We start from the raw sequence: 21,481 nt of genomic DNA, 5'->3' as shown, positions 1-21,481 counted from the left end.
GTATTGTAATAACATATACATACGTGTATGCATACGCTTAGGTATGTCACATGCGTAAGGCGTGAAAGAGATGACGGCCAAATGGGAACCCCGCGTGGAAGTTTAAAACTGGATAAGAGCCATATTCCGACCGTTCGCATGAATAAAAAAGAGGTGTAAAAAAAAGAGAAAAAATAAAGATATACATATATATATGTGAACACACGCATGCCTAGGGGGGGTACTCGCGTAGCCAGGCATTTCCAAGTCCTCGCGGTAGCAGCCACGCGTAAACACAGTGACGAACGGGCTGCTTTTAAAAACGTGTTCATCGTTTCCGCCGAGGCCTCCTTCCCTAGCACACCCTTCAGCTACACCCCTGATTTGTTTTCTCACCGAACTGTTTTTGTCCACTTAGTACACAAAGTATTTATTCCCCCCCTTTCCCCTTCTTTATGTCACAAATTTTGACTTCTCCAATGTTGAAATAATGAACCCCTTGTGTGAAAAGAAAAAAAAAGAAAAGATACCCTCTTTTGAAATCGAAGTGGAAGGGGGGGCTTCCGTCGTTTGTGTACCCACGAGGGAGAATGACCGTAAGGCGACGCCCGAATTAATGGAATGGCGAATTCCTTCCCTAGCGGGGGGGACTCTGCTGGGGAGCCTCGCCACAAAATGGACCCTACAATGATTTATCCCCCCGTGGCAACAACCAAGCAACCACGAATTATGTGGACATTCCGTTCTGAGATAAATCACGTCACACAAATTAGTGAAGAGTTTGAAAGAAAAAAAAAAAAAGGCCAATTTTTGTTTTTTTCCTAAACTGCTTTGGATATACGCAGGGGAGAAGTCCATTTTGTTTTGCCGGCGTGGAAAGCGCCGAGCCGAAGTCGTGTGCGCATTAAAAGGGGATTGCTCGCTAAATATACAAAAATGTGTGTGGCTTTATGGGCAAAGGAAAGAAAAAAAGGCCTCTCTTTGGATGTATCCCCCACGGGTAGAAATGCGTTCCCTCAAAAAATAAAAAATCGCAAAGGTGAAAAGGAGCAAAACAGCAAAACTGCAATATCGGGAAAGGGGAAAATATATTCCCCCCTGTCCAGCATGCACTTCCCAAGCGAGCTGTTCCAAAAAGGGGAACCCACACAGACATACACAAAACCCATCGTAGCGCCGTAAGAAATGCACATAAAAGTTAATCCCATTTACACAAACTGCGAAGCAAAGTGATTTCTTCGGACTCACCATCTTCCCACGTCGCTTTTCCTGATGGCGAGACGCCACAGGACCGAAGTTATCTCATCAATTTTTCTTTCCATTTTTTTTCCTCAAAAAGGTTAGCTATCTCCGTTTGTACACGTGGGGCACATTCCATGGAGAAGAAGTAACGAGGATGCAATTATAAAAAAAAAAATAATAAAAAGAAAATAAAAACATTTATATATTTAGACATTTACACACTACTCTTTCGCATTTTCCCATACATATGTAGCTTCTACATTCTTCTCATTCGTTTTCTTGTTTTTTTTTTCCCACCCATTCTGCAAACATAATTTGTTCCCCCTTTTGGGTTAAAAGAAAATATCATTCCAAAGAGGAAAGCATTTTAGCATTTTAAGAAAGCAGACACGTACTTTGTGTATTCATGCACAAATCCGCATGTATGTCCACATACGTCTAAAACGCTGGAAAAAAAAAGTCATGTCAAGCACCTTCTCCACGCGCAACACGTGTATCCTTATGTGAGTGAATATACATAAGAATACGCAGATGTACATATGCATACATGTGTAGCTTTTTTTTTTTTTCTTTTCTTTTTTGTCCATCTCGCACCCACGGAATTGACACACCAAGTGCGCCTTCGCAATCTTGTTTTTACATACATTGAAAGAAAGAAAAAAGAAGGAAAAACACCGGAAGGTGGAAAAGGTACCACTCACCCCCTTCTGTTTACACTCCATCAGTATAGAAGCAACACGTAAGGAAGGAAAAAACCGAAGGAGAAGTATTCCGATCCGTACGCAACAACCAGGTAATGAGCAAGCGACGCTCAGACACGATGACGTTTCGTCTGAACCCCTTTTCCGTGTTGTCCCAATATACATTCCCATTTTTTTTCAACCCTTGAAGTGACCAGCTTGAGCAAACTCTATCGAACTGGTAGGGTCAATGTTGAAGCGGCATCTTGACTCGCATACCCCCACGAGTGTATGCCGTCCTCGCTGCCCAGACATGTTGTCCCCCATTTTGTGCACTACAAAAATGCTTCCGTGTTGTGACTTTTGCCCCATTATGACCCCTCTTGAGAGAATAGCACATCACGAACGAGCTAAAGGAAACCACCTTTTGGGTCTCTTCCCTCGTAAGGTGCGATGAAGTTATCCTTGAAGTGTACTTCGTGGCAGTAACCCCAACGCCGTAGCCATCATATGAATGTCTTTCGCTTTGCAAAAAAGTTTGCGCAAAATGAGAAAAGATCATTTAGGACTGCTACGTAGTGGTTATTTACTCAGTGCGCACGCGGAAGGCAACCCCCGTTCGCCATTATGTATTCTATTCATGTCACATAAAGGAAAAAAAAAAGAAAAACAAAAAAAGAGAGAGTTAGTGGGGAGTACCTTCAATATTTATGTATATACATAGTGAGATATGCTTCTCGCCAAATGTTAAAGTGAGTTTCTCCTCATCGGGTGGGGTGAATGGAAGGCAGGCATAGTGCGATGACTTGTACCCCACCAATAAACACGCCGGTTTCATGCGTACATAAATATATATACCCAATTTGGTGAGAATAAATCGATGAGAACGTTTCACCAGGGCGGTCGCGACGTAGTTGTTGGCCCACGGAGGGAAAAACAAGTTCATCTTGCGTATGCATAAGATTAAATCCCGTTTATGCTTCCATACATTTAGTCCCATTTTCTCCTACATATGCCGCGGTTTGCCTTAGCGGGCACAACGAATTCTTTCCTGTTGAGCGACCTTCCCGTCCCCCGAACCCGATCCGACAGTGCCTGCAGCGCCGAAGCGACATGAGCGGGGTTTCATTTTAAGCCCTGCTATACCAATGTGGTATCCTTCATGCGTACATATTATATATGCAAATGTATATCTACGCATATATTATATGTATACTTGTAGGGATATATACAATACATGTATGTATGCATATACATTTGTATATAAATGTATCTATGCGTATATATTTTTATATACATCTATGCATACCAATACATATATATTTTTATATATGCGCATCCTTGTAAAGCACGTCGTTATACGCATGCCCAGTGGAATCTTTTTTTTGTTTCTGTTTTTTTTTTTTTTTTTTTTTTTTTTTTTTTTTTTTTTTTTTTTTTTTTTTTTTTTTTTTTTTTTTTTTTTTTTTTTTTTTTTTTTTTGCCTACCCCCGCAGGTAAAAATATATGAAAAACCATTTATTTTGTTTTGTCACTTCATAAGCTGCAAAATATGAACGTTAATTTTCGCACCGTGTTGTAGCTTGATACTTCTCCCCATTTGCTTCTTTACTCTGTTTTTTTCTTTTTTTTTCTCTCTATCTAATAATCGTTACGGCAAAGCGAAAGGCGCGTTCCCCTCTCCCTAGTGACGCTGTGTTTCACATTTAAGCGATCATCGCGATATTCCATTCCATTTGATGCGTATGAATATTTCTCTGCATCAACCCCCGTGTAAGATTATAGGTACTTATACGTACATTCATATGCAACAATATTTACACGCAGTTATAGGTAGATTTTTTCACCCCTAGAAGCACACGTTACATAGATAAGGGAAAAATGAAGAGAGACCGCTCCGAAACAACAGCTGAAATTACAACTGACTCTAAGCACACGTAAGTTTGGCCCATATACTCCTGCTTTGCGCGGGTCATATGTCCCGTGTTTGGGGCACCCTCCCCCTATGAGAGGCACAATTGGTGCGTCGCGTTACCAAGCGTTTCTATGCTCCTATACGGCCCATATGTGGAGTGAGGCCCCACTGGGATGCATTTTCTTTTGGGGGGGACTATACCAATTTGGGTGAAGGTGGCCGTTGCGAAGGGGATAGTTTACGGAAAAACGCAGATCATCGCGCTCGCCGTTAGCGCCAGACAGATGTGCGGGAAGCACGTGTGGGTGGAGAAGCGCAGAGGATGAGACGCACCGAGGATGAAATGTCATGGAGGAGTGACGCATCGCTCCGCACGTGCTCGTCCACCCATTACATTGCGCTTGAGTGACCATAGAGTGATCACCCCCACTGTTGCAAAAGTTGATGTGACCCATTTTATCCCCTCCCCCACCCCTCCTCTGTGCAGAAAAATGGACAACGATGAACCCTTGATGCCGTTCATGAAAGATTTCGAAGAAAGTAAGGACTTTTTTTTTCTCTCCCCCATGAGGGGCGTATTTTTCGCGGTGGCGCTGCGTAAGCGCATTCCCTGAGTGAGTCGTTTCCACAGTAGTACATCGCTTGACTTCCCCCCTCCCCAAATGCAGTCCAGAAAGGCATCGAACAACTCGACATCAAATGTGCGCACGAACAGATGAACATCCAGAAGCAATATGACGTGAAGAAGAAGCCTTTGTTCGAAAAGCGAGAAGAAATAATCGAGAAAGTCCCCCGCTTCTGGGCCAACACATTGAGGAAGCACCCTGCACTAAGCGACATAGTGCCCGAAGATATTGAAATTCTGAACTGCCTAGTCAAATTAGATTTAAAAGATAACATGGACAATAACGGCTCATATAAAATTACCTTCACCTTTAATGAAAAGGCAAAGGAATATATGGAGCCTCTAATTTTGGTAAAACATGTCACCTTTGATAACAATCAGGAGAAAGTCGTTGAGTGCACCCGAATCAAATGGAAAGATGGAAAGAATCCCATAGAATATGTGTGTAATAATAGATGTGACTTAGATAACGAAATGCCAAAGTGGTCATTCTTCGAATGGTTCACCACAGAGGAGTTACAAGATAAGCCTGATGTAGGTGAATTGATACGAAGAGAAATCTGGCATAATCCTTTGGCTTATTATCTTGGGCTAGATGATTTTGACGATTTCGAGGAAGACTTTGATGAAGAGTTTGATGATGACGATGATGATGACGATGATGATGAGGATGATGAAGATGATGAAGATGAGGAGGATGAAGATGAGGAGGACGATAAGGACGACGATGATGAGAAGGATGATGACGATATGGATGGAGATGACGACGGGAAGGACGACGAGAATGATGACTAAGGGGTTGTTCTTGTTTCTGCTGCGCCTGCCGCTTCTTCTGCCGCTGCCGTTGCGATTCCAGCCGCCGCTGCTCTTGCCGCTGCTGCTCCTGTTGGCTGTACCCCCCTAGGTCGTGTCTCGTACGACCATCCGAATGCGCGCAGTACCTATCCAAGTCATGAAGGCGCACTCTTTTTTCCCTCTTCCATTCCTGACGGGTGCCTCTTACGTAGGCCCCTTTTTTTCGCATCTGCAATTTTTTACCACCTTTTTTTATCGAATTTCTACCATTTACGAAATTCACACCCATGTCACTTCGTTTTTTATGGAAACAAAAATTAACAAAAAAAAAAAAAACGTTGATTTTGAGGAGAATCAGCCCAGTGGGGAAAAGAAGTGGTGCATCGGGGGGGGGGTAAAAATAAACGCGACCACGCCGCTATACTTATATGCCCATTCCCACCCCTAAGCGCTCAGTTGGTAGAGCTTCTTCCCAAACTCCAGGGTGTTGTTATCCATGGACTCCTCGTAGTTGGTGCGCCGCGTACCGGTGTAGTAATCCTGGTCGTCCTTAATGGCCTCGCTGAGCAGCAGGTACTGTGTGTAGTCCTCCCCGGAGATGAACTTATAAGCCAAGCTCTTCACATACTGGCTTTCGTTAATTTGACGCAAATCACTTTTGATTCTTTCTTTGTAAGGGTCCACAAACACGCCCAGAAGTTCCTGCGGGATGATCAGCCCCTTCCCTATATCTGCTATGAGCTTGCAAATGTCGTAATTAATCCTGCTATTGATATAGGAATCCTTTTCGTACGCTGGGTGATTCAAAATGAAGTTTCTCAGGTATGCAGCACCGGTGCAGATTTTTCCAGCACATCTCTGCTTCACAAATTCGATGTATTCGTCTATTTTGTTCTTGGCTGCATGGGAGAGTAGCCCCTCTCTGAACTGCTCCTCAATGTACTTGGAGCAGAGAAAGAAAATACCATTGTGGTGGTTAAAAAAAATATCGTATAGGGTCTTTTCCTCCACTTGATTATCCTCCGTGTCATAAGTTAGATCCCTCCTGAAGTAGAATTTCTCCTTAAATATGGAATCTCTCTTTGCGGAACGGAAAAGATTTTCCTCCAGCATAGACATCGGAATGTACAGATTTAGCTTCTCCTTTAGGATAAATTTGGACAATACCATGATGAGCGTAACGACTGATGCGTTTTCAAAGTCAGTGATCTGAATATCTGGAGTGCGAAATTCTACTCTCCATCCTATGGAACTTGGCCCATTGCAGTGGCTGCTCAGAATGGGTGGGGGCTTAAACCGCACGCTGTTCCAGTTGGTGCTTTGGAAATTTTCGAAGTGTTGATGGGAGGATAACACAGTCTCTTCGTAGTCCTCCAAAAAGGTGAAGTCGTCCCTCAGGTAGACGCGGTTCATGGGGTTGGGGTTCTTCATGGGTTTCTGTTCTTGCCTACTGCCGCAATCGGGGGCGGAATCTCTTCTGGGGAAGGAATCCCTGCTCGGGGAAGAAGACTCCTCCAGTCCCATTTCTGAAGCCAACTCGCCCATGCCCCCCTCTACTGCCATTTTTGAAGCCGACTCGCCGATTCCCCCCTCAATGGACTGTATATCCTTTTCACTGTACGATCCTTCAAAAACCACGATGGGGTCCCTAACGAAGAGAGAGGCAACATGTCTGGCTAAAAAATCATCCACATTTTCTTTTACCAGTTTATCATACACATTCTTATCCAACACGACATCTATGTCGTTATAAAAATGGTAGTTCTTCCTGAGTGGCAACTCATTAGAAATGTACAAAGATATGCCTGAATATCTTGGCTTCGAAATGTAGGCTAATTCCTCCTCCGTTCTGCAGTCAACACTATTTGATATGACTCTCCACCGGGTATCCGTCTCTGTGAGAAATCCTCCTAAATAAGGGGTTGATGCCGTTAGGGCTAAAAACAACGGGGCGATCACAGCTAGCTGGTCATATAAATACTTCGCGTCATCTATTGTTGGAAAGGACATGGTCACTTGCTGACAACACATGCTCATTCCGAAGAACATTGCATCTAGGTAGACATAATTCTTAATTGGATTCTTGCACTTCTCCGAGTACTCCTGGATAAACTTCCGATCATACACATAGATGTGGTCCTTCTCGTCGTCCAGATTGCTGAACAGACTATTTTTTATCACTTCGTCGATTATGTTGGTCCGCGTGATGAGAGCGTCCTCCGAGCAAGGATCCTCTTCCGCTTCTATCGCTGCTGGCCAAGTGGCTTCTGCTCCACTTGGATGAAAATCCGAGCGGACGGGTTCTACTCTCTTCTTCCTCGTCATAGACTTGTTCCAAATCAGGTGCTCATCCAGGACGTACCTTTTCTTTATTTTCTTGAAAAGTCTCCTGTCTGTTTTGTCCAGCGAGTGTTCCCATCTGGGCATCTTCTCTGTGTTCTCATCTTTGTATATCTCATTAAATGAAATGATTTTCGTCCCCCTTCTTTTCCTTATGTTCTTAGTTAGAGTGACGTACCTGGCGTGTGGACTAATCACCATGTCGGTGATAAGGCAGCTGTTGCTGTAGTTCTTTGTCTGTTCCGGTTTGAATAGGTCGCATTCGAAGAGGAGGTTTTCCTTCGCCTCGTTGATGAAGATGGGTTGATTCGCCGGGGTCGCCTGCTTGGTTTGTTTTGATTCATTGGATTGGTTCCCTTGGTCAGGCTGCTCCTCCTGGTCCGCGTCCGCCACTTCCTCCCCGCACATTTCCTGCATTGACGAGTCGTCATTCTTTTGGGCAATCACATCGGAGTTGACAAACTGGGTAGACTTACCCTCGTCCGCATACGTCTGCGTGCTATCGTTGAGGGTGATTTTGTATTCTCCCTGCGTGATGGTTTGCCTGACCACCTCGCCCTGTTTGACCATCTCGTCCCCCCTTTCCGCTTCTTTTACATTCACATGTTCCCTTCGTGGCGTCTCCAACGTGTCTCCAGCTGAACCGACCCCTTTCCCCCTGTCACCCTTCCTCTTGCCCGTTTCTTGGGTGATCCTTCTCGCCATAAGTAGGCTATTCTCTAGGAGAGCGTTTGGGAAGCATGGTAAAGTGATCGCGCGCACTCCCGTAATGGCACTGAGGACATTGTTAAGTTTTATTCTCCTTATGCGCATGCAATCTTCAACAAAGGGTGACGAATTTATATCAAATTTGAAGGGAACGGAAGGTGTGCCCTCAATGGTGAAGGAGGAATATTCTGGAGTCCAATGAGATCCATACTGACAATAGGTGACACTTTCTAAGTTCATCATTTCATCAATCAAATCTGTTGCACATAAGAGAGCAGAAGATTCTTTTAAATTTTCATCATTGCGAATAACGATGTATTCTATTTCGTCCCCAAACATGATGTTCTCGTCCACTCGGTCTTTGTTGCATTTGTACGTATGAACAAACTGTAGTATGCCATATAACCTTATTAGAGATTTTACTTTTTGCACTTCCTCCCAACTTAATGGAGTTCCAATTTTGAGGAATCCCATTTTGTTTCCTTGTTTTTTTTAAAAAGTTCCGTTTCGATAAGGAGTCAGTTTTTACGTATACCACAACTTCGTCGATCGGGTTTTACTTTCTTTTTGTGCATGGAGTGATAGGTCCACAAAATTTGCTTTCCCGCTTTGGTGTGGGTTTTTTCCACCTTGCCACTGGGGCGGGTTCAGTTTGCGTATTCCTATACTTTTGTGCTTCTCTATCGTTGTGCTCCTCAATCTTTGTGTTCTCTATTTTTGTTCTTCTCTATTTTTATGTTTTATTTTATGGTATATATATTTTTTTTTCCTTTGTTATCAGGGCGCGTGCACCTCTCAAAATGGTCCTACTTTTTATTCCTTTTTTTTTGGTAGCCATGGGGCGAGTGCTCTGTTGGCAGCTCTTTTTATCGATTTGATCGTGGTCCTTTTTTTAAGCTATTCCGCAGCCCATCGCGCCTTTGTGGAGATTCTTTTCAGCAGCGATGGAACGAACTCACAAGAAAATTCGAAATAAACGCCGCCAGAAATAACTTCTTCAAAAAAAAAAAAAAAAAAAAAAAAAAAAAAAAAAAGCTATATAGCCAAACAGCTCATTGCTTCCTTACTGCGACTACACAGCATTTTTTGTTGACGTCGATTTGTTAATACACAGATACCATGCGGAAAAATTATTTTTTTTGCGGGGGATCGTAAAACAACTAGGACTATTATCAGGGGTCTGCGCGTTTGTCCTCGCGGAACAGTGTATAACAGCGTGTAAATCTCACGCAGGTAGCCACGTACACGCGTGCATGTGTATGTCCATATGTACACGTGGTCCCTCTGTCGTATGCATGCATGTACACGTAGACTCTTTTTTTTTATTCGCGGTTTGGCCCTTATTAACTTCGCGTTCACGTTTGTGTTTGTTTTTCTTCCCTTGGGATTAAGCGGGCGAGAAAAAGTAGCTCGCTGGACTGGTAAACAAAACGATGCGCATTTTTCCCCTATGTCGAAACTGCGGGAGAGGTACACAGGTATGCTGCAATCCTTGGAGGCCTCCGCGTTTAAAAAAACCAACACTAGAGGGTATATGCAAGAAGAATATCCAAACTGAATATGCAAAAAGAATGAAAAGAACTGACTGGCGCTTTTTATAAACGTTGGAACCCAAGAAAATTGGTTCCGCGCGTTTTCTTCTTTCTTCTTAAGTTGAGAAAGAAACACCAAACTTTTCTTATAGGCGTTTTAGAACAGAAAAAAAAAAAAAAAAGGTTACTTCGTTGATTCATGCTACGACATTTAAATGCGCGTCAAAACCGCAGCATGGCTTGTAGACCCTCTATGTGTTTAGAAGCGACTGACGTTTCTCGACTATCTTTTCTATCAATGAAGGCATAAAATCGTATGTTTGAAAACATAAAAAAAATAAAAAAACACGCAAAAAAAATCCTTCCCAAGTATGTATGTATATATATGGTTATATACATTTACGTACTTAAATGCGCGTTACAGCTGAACGAAAAAAAGATGAACGCGATAAATTAAAGAAAAAAGGCATAGTTGATCGTCTGTTATTTAAAGGTTAAAAAAAAAAAAAACAAAAAAGATAATAATAAAGATAAGGATAAAGGATAGGTTAATGTTACATTTTTCTTTCATCAAAAAAACTACTCAGTCGAAAAAGCCATTTCTTGTCAAATAATTCTTGAACGCTTAAAATGCAGAATATTGACCATCCTAGCACTCCTTTTTATTTTTACGAAGCTGTTCTGACCCAATATTTTAATACGAACCAGGTATATATGTTATTCTACATATATACATATAGGTATACCTTTGCATAAAGAGGCTTGCATATGTGCCCCCAAGTCTCCTCATCATTCTGTATACTTGGCCGGACGAAGCAGAAAAATATTCAACTGACAGAATTAGCGCATAGGAGAAAGCATGAAAAGGAAAGATGGCCATTCGTTTGAACGCCGTCCTGGCGAAGCTTCAGATGCACTTTTTACCTACCACAAACAGTTTAAAAAAAAAAAAAAAACATATCAAAGAATCGAACAAAATGCAGTGTAGTTTTTTTTTTTCCCTTTTTTTTCTCCTTTTGGAAGTGGCAAAAGAAAGATATTGGTGAAGAAGAGCTTAAAAAATGAGCCACATGTGATGCTTATTCAATTTACTTCATGTGAAGCATACCTCTTTAACGTTAAAGGAGTTCCATATTAAAATTAAGGTATAAAAAAACAATGTTTCGCGTTGTCAAAACACTCCCATTTGCCGCTCATTGCACTTATTTGAGTTGATGTATAAGGACACTACATGTAGGTAGATTCAGTGAATAAAAAGAAAAAACACTTAATACCTTGCCTTTTAAAAACTGCCATATGGACAAATGATGACCGAACGGTGTGAAAATTTAAAAACGTTGGTTTCACATTTTTTGGGCTCACGCGGTATGTTTAAATGCTACCCCAAGAACAATTATGGCCCATGCCAAATCCATGAGTGATTGTAGTAGCGACGTAACCGCACTGTGATGTGCTTACCAGGTTGGTTTACAAAAAAGGTACAGAAGTTTTATACGTCAAGAGAACGTGTATTGTGTAAATAATTTCTATGTATTGTAAAACTTTGGGGAGGCCCCGTGCGTGCTTCGTTCTTTAATGTATAGTCATTTATTATAATCCAATTTGTTGTTCCCTTTTGGCTCATCGTTGGAAGTTGCCTCATCGGTCGCTTCACACCACGTTATGTATTTTGTTTTTTGTCCAATTGGACCCTTCCCCCCCCTAACGGGGTCACATTAATGCGCAGAGCTTAGCTACGCGGTTGAGAAGGTATGAATACTCGCAGAAGAGGTCCTCCCATTGAAGCGCTCAACAAGTGGGCTCTACCACCCGAACATACTGACATGCATTACTTCCTAGAACGAATTCTCCTCTTTGCAGAAGGCACGTGCCAACGTTGAACGGTGACATACGCGCGCTCAAGGAGTTTGTGCTGAATGCAGCACATTTCCGCGGGAGTGTGCAAACATGTCCTTATTAAGGCTCGTGGAAGGGGGGTAAGCAAAAGGGAACACCCACAACGGCGAAGATTAACACATATGTATATGCATACATGTATGGACTTTGCGGGTTTATGACATGAATTATAAGGTGTAGGCGGACGGGTACTAAAATTCCTAATCGGGACGTTCACCTCAAGATGTATCTTCCACAACGATGGTTCTAATGCCATTTGAGATAACATAGAAACGAGGAAAAGCGGCACCCACACAATGGCCCAACCGATATGTTTGTCACATTCAATAAAAAAAGAGGCAACCTTTTGCGTATCTTAAGTTCATACAAAAGAAAAAGATGTATATCTCGCCTTTCAGTAGAAACTATTCCATTAAATGTGAAAGAAAAAAACACAATGGCCCTTCCTTTTAAAACAGTCTTCTTTTTATTTCCCCGGGAGGAACAGTTTAGTATGTCGCTTAAAATAGCTAATTTTTTTTTTTTTTTTTTTTCCTGTTCATATTTTTTTCGTAAATATTCTGAACTAGCCAAAATAGAAGTAAAAAAAAGAAAAAGAAAAAAATTGACAAAATGATTGAAGCAAAAATGAAGAGCAGGTGAATTGCGCGAAATGGCACTTTTTGCCCGCTTGCTTTTGCCGACTTGGTTCTACGCTTGGCCGGCCATTTGATTGCTAAAATGGTTGCCACTGTTGCTGCCAATTTTGTTTCCAATTTTGTTTCCAGTCTGATCGATTATCCTGTCGCCTATGTGGTCACTTATTCGGCCACCTATTCGGCTGCCCATTCTTTTCCGTTCTTTTGACGATCACGTTGCTGCTACCGCCGCGGCAGCCCCCCGCTGAACGGTAAATGCGAGTTGCGCTCCTCAAAGGTCTCACCGCTTGCCTATACCTCACGCGGACCCCAAACCATGAGAAGCCAAAGCTGAACACGCAAAGAAGGCATCCTCTCGTTGAGGCATACTACGTAGATGATGACCACAACGAGGCGAATTTATATAAACATGGGAAGGAAAAATCATGGCATGGTGGAAAAGCTAAGAGGAGCCTTTACGTTTACTGCTTTAGCAAGAAGTCCATTCGTCGTCACCAGAAGGTATTAAAACGAAGCCGGAGAACTATGACCAGCATGTCAGTAGTAACAGAAAGGAACGTGGAGGAGGGCATACACCTGTGCGGTGAGGAAAAGTTCAAATTAGAAGATATATCCACCTGTCTTAGCGAAATTTTTGAAAAAAAAAAATGTGAAAATATTCCATTTATACAAGTTGCCCCCATGATAAATGTCACCAATAGACACTTCCGGGCGTTAGTAAGGACCATCACAAGAAGGGCCCAATTGTGGACTGAGATGATTGTTGACAATACTTTGCTGTACAATCTGAACAATTTAGAAGAGCACCTAGGTTTTAACTCCAATGAGCACCCAGTCGTTTGCCAGTTGGGTGGATCTGATGCCACTTCCCTCGCGGAAGCAGCTGTGCTAGTGGAACAGGCGGGTTACGATGAAATAAATTTGAATGTAGGGTGTCCAAGTACCAAGGTAGCTAATAAGGGAGCCTTTGGAGCATACTTGATGAAAAAACCGGAGCATGTACGAAGTATAGTATACGAGATTAAGAGAAAAGTCCACATTCCTGTATCTGTAAAAATTAGAACAGGGGTTGATGATTGTGATTCTTTCCCCTTTCTAAGATCCTTTGTCGAATGTGTCTCCTCAGTAGGATGCACTAATTTTATTGTACACGCAAGAAAAGCCTGGTTAAAAGGATTGGATCCGAAGCAGAATAGGTCCATACCCCCATTGGAGTACCACAAAGTGTACACCCTGTGTCAGTTATATCCCCATTTAAAATTTACCCTAAATGGGGGGGTCAAAACGATGGAGGAAGCTGTGGCTTTGCTAAATGGCTACCTACCGAGCAAAGACAAATTTGATGGCGAAAAAAGTTATGTGAAAGTGGAAAACTATCATGTGAATCCCCTCAATGGGGTTATGCTTGGACGAGCTTGCATGGAGAACACCACCGTTCTGTCCCAAACGGACCAGCTGGTGTATAATGAGAGGCCCCCCCCCACAGCATTCAGCAGAAGAACCGTGTTAGACGCATACAAATCTTATTTGGAGGAAAACTCCACCTTGTGCAGCTTATCAAGTGCGTTTGAATTGTTAAAGCCAATTTTGGGCATCCTTAAGGGTATGCCTGGCCATCGAATTTTTAGAAACAAACTGGATACATACATCAGGAATTATGCCTCCACCTTGCCGTGTTCAGGCATTTTGGAGAAGGCCATGGTGGACGTGGACGCCGCGGCCCCCGGTTGCCTGGATCTACCCCTGGCTGACTACAAGTTGCAGCAGGAGTACGTTAAAAATTATTAGGAGAATGGAAGACTTGTGGGAGAAAGAGGCCGGGTTAGAGGCCGAGTAAGAAAGCCCTGTTAGATGCCCACGCAAGTGTCGCACACTATTTTGTTTTAACCCTTCGTATTTATATCAAACTGCTTCACTGGGCACCCTCTACACGTTTGGCCGTCGGGCAGGCGCATCTCTAATTTGTGCTAACTGAAATTTTAGCGCACTTTTGCCGTGGCGTAGCGTAGCTTAGTTCGTCTTTCTCGGCTCACTTTGCTCGCTCAGCTCAGTTTGGCTTCTTCTTCTTTTTTTTTTTCTTTTTTTTTTGTTAACCCCGTTTTGTCTCATTTGTGGATCAAACCGTGCTTTACCCTGTAGGGGGAGAGTACGCCTTTTCTCACGTGCGCTCTAATTTGACGTGCCTATTATGCCGTGTTCGCGCCAGCCCCTAATCTTCACTAACAGACCTCACAACTTCATCCACTTCGACCAAATAATCCTGTTGTAAGGACCTACACAGTAGGGGAAAATGTTTGCCATTTGTTTGGAATGGCGTGCAATAGGGGGGGGAGGAACCGTTTGGTGCAAGCGACTCTTTTCCAGATATTGCACACGAATTGGGGGGTTTTCTACTGGCTACTTGCCCAATAAGCGGTTAGCTTTTCCCCAATATGCCTTACATGTTCTTGGTCAAATTAGTGACCACGGAATCTTCTGGCCCGTTTAGCTTATCCAAGGTTTTCTTTAGCACGCTGGAAGACTGGGTAAAGGGGGGAAGCGGAAAAGCGGCGATGAGGTATATGTGTAACTATCGGTTTGTTCTCATGTGTGGAGATGCCCCGCCGATTGCAAAGTCCCCATGGAGATGCGAAGAAAAGAGAATTGTTTGTATCTCCTGCGATGTTTATATATCCATCCTTACCTTCTCGTTGTTCTCCTTACACTTTTTCAGCTTCGAAATTGTCTCCTCTTTGTTGTCATTCCAAATCGAATGGATAACTTCTATGATGTCCTCGATAGGTGATATTGGACTGCCGTGAGGGAAAAGGAAAAGGTTGTTTTTGCCATTCTTTTTTTCACAGGGATGCCACCAAAAAAGCGTGCACAAAGGTAGTGGTAGGGGTAGGAGCAAAAACAGGGTGTGTTCATTGTATCATGCTCAGACCCCAAAAACATAATCAACCTTATTGGCATAATGGCATACAGGAGGACGTACCATATGTCGAAGGAATTTTCGGTTACGAGAAGCGGGGGGTGGAGATTGAAGGAAATGCCCCCCCCTTCGAGAATGTCGTTTGTCATTTTACGATGTATATTCTTGGTCCCATCTTCCTGCTGCTCTTCTTTGCTCATGAGTAGGTTCTTCTCCATCAGTTTAACGCGACGTATGAGATTACTCTTCTTCGCTCGTATGTCCTGGCGCGTGAGGGTTGATTTCACCCTTTTGAAATCATTTGGATCATCCGCATGTTCAAAGCCGCTTCCAATGTTGCTATTTTTTTTGTTCATTTTGAGCTTACTGATAATCATCGGAGCGGCGTCTTTTGTGTTCGCTGTCCGGGGGACATTTTTTTTACTGGTTAGGTTAAAATTGGGAATAGAATTGTTGAAGTTCATTTTCCCGGTGTAGTTGGTGTCTTCCGACATGCCGTTGATCTCTTCGAATGAGGAGACATCACCCTTATCGTGGTCGCTTCTTTGCAGGTAGATCGAATCAGTAGTGTCCTGTGACTTGAGCGCACCTTCCTTCGTCCCTGCGATTTTCCCTTCCCGTGTTTCATTTGCCCCTATCCCCAATTTGGCTGATTCCTTTGACGCTGAAAGATCCCTTTTGAAACTTTTTGATGCATAAGAGATTGGCATTTTTATGATATTTTTTAGGATCGATTTTTTTGTTTGCATCTCTTTTACGGGGTTTCCACCTGCGTTGGGACTAATCACTAGGTCATTCTCATCATGTTCCTTCTTTGGGGGGTAACTTTTCTTCTTGTCTACTTGGTACATCCCTTCCGAAAGGTTGGATTTTTTCATTAAAAGGTGTTTATTCTGGCTCAGGTTTGTGCCACTCTTTTGTTTCTTAATTGAATACGTAGGGTTCAGGTTTAGGGGGACGTCCTTCTCGGCCGAGTCATCTTTACGATCCGTGTTTGTTTCGGAGCTGTCACCATTGGAAGATCCGTCTATCAGGGAAACCACCTGGATGGATTTCCTTTCATCCTCCGTTAGGATGTCCAACAGTTCTTCATTTACGCTTGGCGAGGTGTGAACGCCGTTCCTTTGGAGCTCAGCTTCTGTGGCGCTCCTTTGTGTAGGCACTTTGGCTTTCTCCACATTGGTTGTTCCGTTCACTGCTTCCCTTTTCGCTTCCTCCGTCGCTGTCCCTTTTTCGATTTCCTTTGCTTCCCCCTTCGCTTCCTCCTTCAACGTCTCGAAATCTTTGAAGATCTCCTTCACCTCCCTCCCCAGTAGAGGCTCCTCCTTACTGGGGTTCCTTTGTGTCTCCCCGAGAGTTTTTTTACTTTTGGACCTTCCGAAAAAATTCAATCTTGCGAAGCTAAAAAGGGCGTCCTTCTTTTTCTTATTTTTCGCGCTTCCGGAGGCCTTAAATTTAAGGGCGTCTTCTTTCTCCTTGTTGGCATCCCTTTCTTCCTCGTTTTTGAACCCCGATTTAAGGGAGGGCTCCTTTGGGGGCCCGGGGAGTTTATAGCCTTGCAGGGTCTCCTTTTCAGACTCGTTTTTCTTTCCCCGGCGGAACAGACCCATCTCGTCGAGCGCGGGGAGGCTGTTTTAGCAGGTTACCCGATTAGCAGGTGAGGTGATTAGCTGGCTAGCTGGTTATCTGGTTAGCGGCTGTCTTAACAGCTTGGCCAAGAACTACTTAGCCTTTTTCTCCTGTACACACTCACGGTGACCACACAGTAGGGAGAAATGTATCCCCCAAGTTGCGGTGAACTCGCCGTGCACCCCCAAAGGTGCGCTAAAGCGAACAAATTTAAGAGAGACTTAAAAACAATTAAAGACAGGATAATTTACCCCCGCAGAGGATTGGCCAATATTTTTACCGATCTGAGGAAAGAGGCGCAGTTGGCTGGAATATTACACATAATCAGACAGATAAAACGAAATAACCATCCTGTGTGGATAATAGTCCACAACAAAACGGTTATTCGGTTAACCGATTAAGCGGCGCAAGGGAGAAAAGTTCGCAAATGTAGAACGTGACCGGCGCGGAGGCCAATTTTAAAAATTGTCCGCCGGGTAGCCACTCGCCATTTGGACGGTTAAAAAAAAAAAAAAAAAAAAAATTAAAATAAAATAATATAAAATAAAATTTCAAATTAAGATGAAATCTCAAATTAAAGTGAAAATTAAAAAGTTAAAAGTTAAAAGCTAAGAGGTTAAGAAAAATAGTTGTTACCAAAACAGTTGCAAACGTGACTGTGACGTAAAGTGGGGCAACGCGCGATTGGCGCGAAAAGTTGACTGGCGAAATGCCCTGGATTTCTTCCCCATCCGCTTCTCCTGTTCTTCCCCTTTTGACCAGAACGACGGGGGCGGCAACCAGAACAACGGTTTCCCGTGCACACCAATATTTTTTCTTTTCTTTTTTTCTTTTTTTTTAAATATGTCTTACTTTAGTGAGGAGAAAAAAACGGTGGTGATGCAGGCCCCTTTTTTTTATTTTCATCACAGAACAAAACTGATGCTTCGCATTTTTAATCTGCCAAATTGTTGTCTTCACGCCGGTTGATAATTCACCATTTCGTTCTTCTTTCCTGGGGTGTAAAAGCGGATAAAATGTCTCCAAAATTTTTTTTCTCGCAAACATTGCGCGCGTAGGCGTTAGGTCGGACATGAAACGGATTTTTTCTTTTTTTTTTTTTACCGAGCGATGGAAAATTAATTTGGCAATTTGCGCACTTACAAATTGTTAATTTACAAATTGGTGACTCGTCCATCTGCCGATGTGTCAACCTGCCAATCTTCCATTATGCCGATCTGCCGCTCTTCCCATGTGTGTTCCACTTTGCATGGGCGCATGTTGGCGGCCCCACCGCTCTGCTTATCTCTTTTACAAATGCAGCTCTTGCCGGATGGTGGGCTTGCCACATGCCCCAATCGTGTCTGAGCAGTGTCGAGGGGTGGACAAAAATTGTGAACAGTTCGGGGCGATTTGGGCCAATTCCAGAATGCATGACGCTTTCACCCCCCATCGCCTTACCACTCCGCCACCTCGCCGCATATGAGCGCAACATATTGTTCCTTTAGGGCATCCTCCATAGATAATCCGTTTTGAAGTTTCTCCCTATGGACGCGCAGTTTCATGACCGATTTGGGGGGGAAAAATAAACGTACGCACACGTTGGTACCTGGCTGATGATACCAGTGGGTACCGACGCATGGGACACCTTCACATATTCTCGTTCCTTGTGCTGAGTTCAGAGTTGTCCCAGTTGCGCCTACTTGCTCATTTGCGTGACCCTTTCCTACGCCCCCCTTTTTCACACAGAGGAAAAGGAAACGTACAGAAAAATGAAGGGGCAAATGATGCCGCGACAAAGGGTGTGACATTTTGGTGCAGGAGGTGAGATGGCCGTGTGGCGGAAACTACTTTTCTTTTTCTTTCTTTTTACTAAAACAAATATTTTACAGGTGTATTTTTACAATACACCCTCAAAATGTATATATTTCTTGATCGCCAGTTTAACCGTTTAGGCGGGAAAATTCTCCTGCAAAAGTAGGAGAACCCTCCAGGGAGACATACTTGTACACTCACACATGCACGTATGCGTAACGACACAGATTTATGAACATTTCCGCCAGGGGCCAGACCATGGTTGTGCCCCAAAACTGTTGCGGGGATTTTCTCAGGAGGGAACACATGCGCGCGGGGAGATGGGTGTAATTATTCGCCTGTGCAGAAGCCTGTTTGTACGCATGTCTATGCATCTATGCATGCGCCTGCGTCCCTGCACGCCCCGCTCACAACTTGCGGGGAACCTTAAAGGAGGAAAAGACGGGCTTCCTTTGCACATTAGTGAAGTACGAAATGGAATGCGTCATTTTCTCCATCTTGGGGGACCGCTCCTCCTGCAGCTTGTGTCTTTCCAGTTTGTTCTGCTCCATCAGCTCCTCCCTTCTCTCCAGCTCCTTCATAACTTCAATGATGCCCTTGGCTCGGATTTCTTTCGAAATTATCGATGATGCACTCTGGAAGGGAACAAAGCCTTTAATCTTTCGCTCTGTTATTTTATACTCATCTAGCCCACGTTCCTTGTCTGAGTCGGAATAGTCACTTAGCTTATGCTTCTTTGTGTGGAGGACGCTGGTGAAGGATTTCACCTGGTTGTCACTGCTCCTGTTGTAATTGGATTGGATGTTCCAGTTCGCCTCCTGGTGCATTTGAATGACTCTCTCGATTTTGTGCCTCGACCCTTTTACGTCCGAGCAGTAGGAGCAGCAGTAGTCGTCATCACCGTTTCCACTGCCGCTGCCACTACCGCTACTACCACCGCTACCACCCCTGGGGGGAGGGAGCTCGCCGAAGTGCGCCAGGATCTGCGACCGTATACACTTCTCCTGGACACACAAATTGTGCACGCACTCGAGGTTGTATATTTCCTTCTCGTACTTCTTCTGTATGGTGAGGTCCTGCATGTCTAAGTTGGCATAGCTGCTTCGAATGATGAAGGAGAGTTTCTCTACATCCTCCTTGGAATAGTAGAGATAACAAAAGGAAATGTTTCCGTTTCGGCCAGAACGTCCAGACTCTTGATAATAATTCTCTATCGACTTGGGTAAATTAAAATGAATAATAAAGGAAACATCCTTCCTGTCGATACCCATGCCAAATGCTATGGTTGCCACTAAGATTTTCGCATTTCCGTTGACCCACTTTTCTTGTATTCTCTTCCTTGCGCTGTTGCTCAATCCGGCATGATAACTCAGGGCTTGGAATCCCTGCTCTCTTAAGTACATGGAAATTTCATCACAGGTGTTCCGTTTAAAACAGTATATGATACCTATCTTGTCCAGATTTCTCTTCTCCTGGATGATGTGAAAAATGCTTTCCTTCTTTTTTGTCTGGATCAGGTCGCTGTACACGATGACGTACTTCAGATTTGGTCTATTAAACGACGTGCGGACGATTCGCAGCGAGTTGAGGGTTCCCCCCTCCGGGTCGCAACTGAGTGGGGCGTTGCTCTGAGTGTCGTTAGGTATATCAATGGGGTTATCGCTCGCGAGGCCATTCGTGTGGTCCGTCCGATCATTCGTTTGGTCCGTCTGGTCTGTCTGTTCACTCGTTTGATAATTAGTCTGTCCCTTCTGATTCTCCTTCTCGTTCCCCTTCCCCCTCTGCTGCTCCCTCTCCTCCTCCCCGCAGCTCCCCTCCAAGTTCAAATTCACAATGATGTCCCTCTCCACGGACTTCGTGGCGGTGGCCGTGCAGGTGTACACGCGCACGTAGGGACAGGCCTTCAGCACTTTGTTCAAATTCCGATAGCTTTTCCTAAAGTCGCAACCCCAGGTGCTTATACAGTGTACCTCGTCAATAGAGATCAAAGCGATCTTTTCATTGAGGTAAAGCTCCTTCAATACAGTCAGGAAGTAGTCACTAGTGGCTGTCTCGGGGGTTACGTACAGAACTTTTATGTCACAATTATTGTAGTTTTTGAGAAGACTGAAGACTTTCTCATTTTCTTTTTTCTTGAGGGAGCTATTGATCGTTTCTGCGACTATATTTTTCCTGTTCAGTGATTTTGTCTGGTCATACATGAGGGAGATTAACGGACTGATAACTATGCTGATTCCTTCGACTAGCAGTGGGGTTACCTGATAAATGAGTGATTTTCCTCCTCCTGTTGGCATGATGTTAAGGACATGCTGGAAGTTTTTAATTGCGTTTAGACACTCCACCTGTTTTTCTTTGAATTCCGAAATGCCAAAATGCTTCTGCAGGATGGTTTTCGCCTTGTCGAGGTCTATTTGGCGGTACTTGCTTCTGTACCGGTTTAACAGATCGCGCGGGGGGGACCCACTCACTTCGCCTTCCGCCATCTCGCTCGTCCGCACGGATGTGAAGCGGGGTAAAGCGGTGTGAAGTGGTGTGAAGCGCTGTCAAGCGGCGTGCTAACCGGCTTCTTTGCCGCCGCTGTGGTAGCGTTTTGCTGGGCCCTCTCTAGGCTACTCCTTCCCGGGGGATGCACTCACTGCCGGCCGCCCTGCCAGTATATTACCCCCTAAACAAAAAATAATTATCGCCAATGTGTTCAGCGCCTAAATGCTCCTCACCCGCATTCCCTGAAGCAACACTTCTTTCGCTTCGAGCCCCTTTTTCCACAGAAGAGCGCTCAAGCAATCCGCATTTT

At 43.9% G+C, this 21,481-nt stretch overlaps 5 protein-coding genes across 5 annotated transcripts; 2 read left to right on the top strand and 3 right to left on the bottom strand.

Moving 5' to 3' along the window:
- Positions 1 to 4,307: 4,307 nt before the first annotated feature.
- C922_01624 (aspartic acid-rich protein) lies at positions 4,308 to 5,236 on the top strand (the record flags this gene model as incomplete). Its single annotated transcript, XM_008817227.1, has 2 exons — positions 4,308 to 4,356; positions 4,485 to 5,236. 2 exons carry the CDS (start codon positions 4,308 to 4,310, stop codon positions 5,234 to 5,236), a joined length of 801 nt encoding a protein of 266 aa, XP_008815449.1.
- Positions 5,237 to 5,680: 444 nt separating this feature from the next.
- C922_01623 (glutamate-cysteine ligase catalytic subunit) lies at positions 5,681 to 8,758 on the bottom strand (the record flags this gene model as incomplete). The annotated part of the gene is made up of 1 exon (XM_008817226.1): positions 5,681 to 8,758. One exon carries the CDS (start codon positions 8,756 to 8,758, stop codon positions 5,681 to 5,683), a length of 3,078 nt encoding a protein of 1,025 aa, XP_008815448.1.
- Positions 8,759 to 12,605: 3,847 nt separating this feature from the next.
- C922_01622 (tRNA-dihydrouridine synthase A) lies at positions 12,606 to 14,138 on the top strand (the record flags this gene model as incomplete). Its single annotated transcript, XM_008817225.1, has 1 exon — positions 12,606 to 14,138. The coding sequence occupies one exon, from the start codon at positions 12,606 to 12,608 to the stop codon at positions 14,136 to 14,138; it is 1,533 nt and encodes a 510-aa protein (XP_008815447.1).
- Positions 14,139 to 14,559: 421 nt separating this feature from the next.
- On the bottom strand, positions 14,560 to 16,874 carry C922_01621 (hypothetical protein; the record flags this gene model as incomplete). Its single annotated transcript, XM_008817224.1, has 4 exons — positions 14,560 to 14,623; positions 14,792 to 14,871; positions 15,034 to 15,142; positions 15,328 to 16,874. 4 exons carry the CDS (start codon positions 16,872 to 16,874, stop codon positions 14,560 to 14,562), a joined length of 1,800 nt encoding a protein of 599 aa, XP_008815446.1.
- A 2,220-nt stretch (positions 16,875 to 19,094) lies between these two features.
- On the bottom strand, positions 19,095 to 21,170 carry C922_01620 (adenosinetriphosphatase; the record flags this gene model as incomplete). The annotated part of the gene is made up of 1 exon (XM_008817223.1): positions 19,095 to 21,170. One exon carries the CDS (start codon positions 21,168 to 21,170, stop codon positions 19,095 to 19,097), a length of 2,076 nt encoding a protein of 691 aa, XP_008815445.1.
- Positions 21,171 to 21,481: the final 311 nt, after the last annotated feature.

This window comes from Plasmodium inui (genome assembly GCF_000524495.1).
Source record: "Plasmodium inui San Antonio 1 unplaced genomic scaffold supercont1.5, whole genome shotgun sequence".
NCBI lineage: Eukaryota > Apicomplexa > Aconoidasida > Haemosporida > Plasmodiidae > Plasmodium > Plasmodium inui.
This window is presented reverse-complemented; position numbering and strand designations above follow the sequence as displayed.